The sequence below is a fragment of the Ixodes scapularis genome, unplaced genomic scaffold (genome assembly GCF_016920785.2).
Source record: "Ixodes scapularis isolate PalLabHiFi unplaced genomic scaffold, ASM1692078v2 PGA_scaffold1__304_contigs__length_218370807, whole genome shotgun sequence".
Lineage (NCBI taxonomy): Eukaryota > Metazoa > Arthropoda > Arachnida > Ixodida > Ixodidae > Ixodes > Ixodes scapularis.
The window spans coordinates 118,548,779-118,554,778 of NW_024609846.1; the positions used below are offsets into that span (position 1 = coordinate 118,548,779).

General features: G+C 41.0%; 1 protein-coding gene across 1 annotated transcript in view; it reads right to left on the reverse strand.

Moving 5' to 3' along the window:
- Nucleotides 1–4,927, reverse strand: part of LOC115330370 — a 31,605-nt gene extending 26,678 nt beyond the window's left edge. The window contains exons 1-3 of the mRNA XM_040220187.1: nucleotides 4,844–4,927; nucleotides 1,956–1,993; nucleotides 634–715 (exon numbers count right to left, since the gene is read on the reverse strand). Of these exons, the coding sequence (XP_040076121.1) occupies nucleotides 634–715; nucleotides 1,956–1,993; nucleotides 4,844–4,883 (160 nt within the window). The 5' untranslated portion in view covers nucleotides 4,884–4,927. The remainder of the gene's footprint in view (nucleotides 1–633; nucleotides 716–1,955; nucleotides 1,994–4,843) is intronic.
- Between the last annotated feature and the right edge of the window lie 1,073 nt (nucleotides 4,928–6,000).

Sequence of the window (6,000 nt, forward strand, 5' to 3'; positions counted from 1 at the left end):
TAGACAACAGACATTTCGCTAAATTACCCAAGCATCAAAAACAATATTGGGAAGGTAGGTACACGTGTTGCACGTGCTCGCCTTCCCTATACAAAATGGTTCGAAGTAAATAAACAAAATAAAGCGTCCGTTCAACGCGTGTGCGAAGTGCCATTTGTTTTAGAGTTTTGCTTTCGAACAGTTAGAGCTGAATATGCCAGCACGCGCAGCTCGTGTACCTGCACACACGGCATTCTTTTGGATGCTTGTGTAATTCGGCAAAAGGTCTATTGCAAGCATGGCGCCTCGACTGGGTCCCCCATGAGTGAAAGCCCGTGCAGCTTGCGCGTGAACATAGCCATGGCAAGCTTAAATTTGCACGCGCATGTCCGCACGAGCAAAGACATGGCGGCGGCCAGTGGCTTTTTTCGCAACCGTCCGCACGCGCGAAGTAATACATGTTTCCAAAGCCGGCTACATTGCTACATTACAAATGTGCAGAAAGTATTTCAAATCTTCTCACACGTGAAGTTCATACCTTGTCTAAAGGGCTAGGGTACATTCTTGGAAAGTGGGAAAACTTCCCTATTCCGGAGCGAGCAACAAGGTCTGCTTTACTTGCAAACGTCCCGTAAGACGATGAAATGTACTCACAATAGCGGGATTCTTCACAGTTCGCAGAACTTGCGAAGTTGAAGTGAGAAACGCATCTCTGCCCACGGGAACAATTCGAATCCTGCAAACAAAGTCGTGCAATGTTACAGGACAGAAAAGTAAATCACTCAGGTAGATGTATATTTAAAAGTGACCATTCCATGGTTATACTTTTTTCACATATATGTATAAGAGGATAAGACACGGAATCAAAATTTTCTTTTAAGCACTAAACAAAATGAAGCAAAATGAAAGGAATTCGTCAAGCATGTTTTAGAAATATTTTGACAACAGGAAGTTTCTCGGATTAAATCATGACGTCTCTGCTGTGTATAGGCGATTCAGCCAGTGCACTACAAACTTAAAAGGCGCACTAGTGATTACGCTCAAAACGATGCTTACTGCTCGCATTGGCGTGCACTTAGGCAATCACTACCGCCTCGGACACAACATATTTCCAGCACTTAATTGCTTAACCATAGTTGCGTATCCCATTTAATGTGTTCTTCTTAAGGGTGTTTGAGCTATTCTACAATTAAAACGGGTTTAAACTAAATACTGGCTAGTACCTTTGTTACATGGGCACACTTAACTGCAGTTAGGCTAAGCCACAGCTAGTGCACAATACTTGCGGACAACATTCAGCGGCAATGCAGTCAATGCTATTGGTGAACATGCGCTTGAGCATCTTGAGCACCCATCAAAGCAGTGCAAGCACACTCTTCACTACTTCTGAAATAACTGTTCGACAGTATAGTGTGATAACTGTGGTGCCGCGTAACGGCTAATAAAGCTGAGTTAGCCGTGGTTAAGGGTGCCCGTGTAACAGGGGTATTAGTAGACCGTGCCGATAACTCCAATAACTACACTAGATACTCTGCCGGCGTCTTTGATCATAATGTATCATTATCGTTATACCTCTTACCTTCAGCATAATAAATAATTCGATAACGGTGCTCTCATGCTTTTCCCTGACTGTAAAATAAAGGCCGTTCACTTTCGAGGAAGCTCATTGAGCAGTTCTTGCATATTTCTTTTTCGTCTGCGACGACTCAAAGAATGAGAAAATATTCTTTGTCTAGTTTATTATCCAACCCCTTTCTGTATCGGTTTCGAAGCAGAGGTTTTTTTTAAGATATTCTAGTCAACAAATCAATGCGTAGGCGTATTTGTTCTAAATACCCATAATGGTTTATTTCAGTACCCATACCACAGGGTGCGGATTGCGCGCTTGGACAATTAGAGTTTAATATGTACTTCTTATTCAATGGCAGGAACGTCATTATTCCTCAATTTGCCATATATCTGACGAGCACACTCACCGCTTGGCAGGTTTGACTGGACCCCACAGCGACTCCACCTGGTAGGGTAAATTAACGTGCTTAAAGAGCTTCTCCAACCAAATATTTACCTAGTAGGTTAACTCAGGATTAAAACCTCTATTCGCTTATAGGCACAGAAGCCATTTATAATAACTAATCTTCATGGTTAACAAATAATGCATATAGCCATCCAATCAAAATGAGTGGTTCCAACTATTCTACAGAAACGGTCAGCAATAGAGGAAGTTTCCGTAAATCTTTCAATATGCACGTTTCTTTGCAGTTTTTGTGTTCGCAGTTTTTTTGTTTGCCAGTTGAGTAGGGTAAAGGGCACTGAAATAAAATGTGACATAGTTGAAGCAACTCACATTATGGTATATCTCGTGAATAAATAAGAGAATGATTTTTTACAATTGTAGCTTCTGGGGCGTCCTCGAAAAGTATCGAATACTTCAGTTCTGAACGCAGCACAAGTCACAGAATCATGCCGGATAGTAAAAGTTGAAAAACAATTCATTTTTATTCAAATAATAGTCATAAACCATTGATAATTTAGCATCTACCCTGAAAGGGGAGACTGAAACACAAAGTGGCGATCGGCACAAGCACATTATTCAACGTGCGTAACGTAACAAACTATATTAGTGCATCTTTTCGTCTCGTCAAAGTAGGTAAACTCGATTGCACTTTCTCTCGTTTTACTCTCCCGGATTTAAAAGAAATTTCCGAATTAAAAAGTTTTTCGTCTAACGTAATATAGGATAACTTTATTCTACCCTTCATATATGGCATTTCTAGCTGCTCTAATAGTTGTTTTCATCTCCCCTTATGGTAATTCATCTTTACCGGACTAACCGATGTTGTGTATATACCTACAGGTGACATCATTGCATCCTACCACAAAGAGTATTGAGGATGAAAATTGTCAATCCTTCCAAGCCTAATGATGAGATAACAGATTCTAACAATTAAAATAGACCAGGTTGAAACAAGGGCACATGGCATTTTGACATCTTAGGCAGATATTGGTGATGTGCGATGACGTGGCAAATATCGATATGCGTTCGCCCACATATTTCGTCCTTTTCGTAGCAACTGCGAAAGTTTAACAAGCTTCAAGTTTATTAAAATGAAAGAGCATAAAACGATCGCTCTAATCAAGTTTGCTTTTGCTCTGATTTTACATTCTGTCGCATTAACAACGCCGGTAGCTTCACTCTTAGACGCAAGATCATAAATATGATTGAGGTCGACAATTTTATCACCAGAATTTTACTCGCCTTCTTACCGACTTGTGTTAGTCGGTTTGGTGTCAGTGTTTCGAAAGAAAAAGCTGGTATACCCAGCTTTCAACAATGCGGGGGACAATAAAACGAGGTTAACAACGCTTCTGCACGGTATAATAATAAGAAAAGTGTGCTGTGCAAACTCAACTTTTAAGCGGCCCTTCACAAGATGTGAGGAATAGTTAAAAGCAGTTCACACGTTACTCTCAGCTTTGGTTTAGTGAAAGAAAAGTTAAACTAGCAATGCCCCAAAATACTTTTTTAACGTGACAAGTTAAATTAATTTTATTAAATATATCATAAACTCTTGAAATATTTAGTAGTTGGAGCTGCAAAGTCGTTATATTCTCAATAACCATGACTGGAATTTTCAGAGGAGGCTGCCGGGCCGATTACAAAGGCTACAACTGCTGAACCGTATACTACAGTAAGGTACACCCACGATCCAAATATCAAACGATAGAAAAACAGTCAAACTGAGAGGGTTCAGAAAGGCACAGGGATTCAGGGTAACTTATTATCACTTTGCAGCTAATTAAGATAAGGCATTAACACCAATAAAGAATGCGGAAGATGGAATGACAAATCAAGACGCACGAACGTCATAAGCCACGCACTGAGCGTTCTTTAAGCTGTCAGTAACGACACGGGGCGTTTCATTTTATTTCTAACAGTTTTTTTTTGTGGTTTTCTAAAGGGGAAAGATTTAGGGGATTTCTTTTTTCACCATGTATTTATTTATCAGGCGTGGCGGACATTAGATGAGGGTACGATCATCATGGTAAGTTGGCTTATTAAGTAAAAACCTTCGCATTTACTTTATAATAATTAGTTCTAGGGGTCCTGCTGTAATTGCTTTATTAAGAGCAATTACCATTAAGCGGAGAATCCAATATTTAAAAAAAAAATAGATATTTGCTAGACTGTAATGGTTTTTAAGGTATTCATTTATCGATTTTCGAATTTTTTTGTCTTTAGCCGGATAACAAACTGCGCGCAAAAAATGCGTGCCGCGAGCCCATATGACGCTTAGAAAAGGGACGTAGACGTTTCAATCGTATCGTCACCATCTCCGCAGCGTGTTCTTGGTGGCTACGCAGATGACACGAATGACGATGCGATCGAGACGACTACGCCGCTCTTCTAAGCGTCATTGTGAGCAGCAGGGTTTGAGGTGTGCTGTTTGCGCGCAATTTTGAAAACGGGCTAAAGGACATAAAAAATGTATTAATTAATATCCGGAAAAAAACATTCAATTTGCACAAATAATTTTAATTGATCCGGCCTCTAACGGTCACTTACGTCAATATTGTAATTGAAACATGACCCCTAAAAGCAATCATCCCAAGAAATTTCAGTTAATTATTCAACCTACCATAAGTACTATTTCCTCCTCTATGTCCACCGAGCCGCATATATACACAGTGAAGACGGTACTCGTCTTTTACACCCCTTGAAAAAATTATGTTCGCATTAAAATTAAAGGCCTCGTATGGGCTGGCAACCCTCAATCACGGGATACGGGTTCTGTAAAGTACTTTCTCTCTAAACTAGCACGGCCCACTAAACCAATGACCACTGGCAGGCGTCGACGAGTCTTACCCAAGGCCAAAAGCACACTCAGAGAGCGAACGAACGACATGCTTCGTCGGCGAGCAAAACAGGTAGACTGCTACGCGAGCGGAAATGCGATGTTTATATCAGCTTCCTCGCGCTTTCATTGCAAGTCCGGTTGCAAGTTGACCGGGCAACCGGCTCGACCGATATGTACCCAGGTCGAGTTGCTCTTTTCCCGTCCGTGGTCAATACAGGTTTGACAATTTCCTTTTCTTCGTGAAACTTTGCCACGTGTTCTCAAGGTCGTCCGCGTGAAATTAAATATATTACGTGCACAGTGTTACCATCGCCTCGGCTGGATAAACAGCTACGCTAGAGGGAAACAATCGCGAGACAGATATGATGGCAAGGTTTGCCCTAGTGGGTATTCTCCTCCATTGCGAGTGTGTCAGAAAAAGAAACTGAACATGGAAACAAGAAAGGAACCTCGTTTATAATCGTTTTCACCTTGTCAAGAACTGTTAGTATAAATATTCCGTCTCCTCACGGAGCATTCCTAATTTCCCCTTTTATGAAGAGAATCAAGATATATGTAGGTGCATATTAGGTTACATATATATGTTATCTTATCAAGACGTACAGGCTTCAAACGCCAAAAACATCCCTTCTTGCTCCGACAGCCAAATCTTGTAAGGGCTACTTCGCCCGGCGCATGAACAATGCCTAAAACTTGTTTCTCTTTCTTCTTGAATTGAGAACGAGTATGCAGTGTCGAAGGCCGCAGCATATGGCGTATTACGACACATCCTGACTGTACTAGACACCTGGATACAATTCATTCCCACGTTTTCGCCAAGCGAATTGCAGTCACAGTCGGAAACTCACAAAATTTGTAATTTACATTCTCGACGTTCTTTTTACTTTACATTAGGCAGACAGGCTTACAAGCCGCGTTGGAGGCAACGCGTTACCAGCAATGGTGTTACCGGTAACGTGATACTTTTTTCGAATTATGGATGTTACTTATAACGAATGTACGTTACTTACTTCTATTAATAGGTAGCGTAGGTATATATACCTTACTCGCTAGCTCTTCTACCCAGGACTTTAAAAATTACTCTTCCATTTATTTTACGCTTCCAGGCGCCAAGTCATGTGAATTCTCGCGATCATTCCACCTACCTTCAAACTCAGAACCGTAA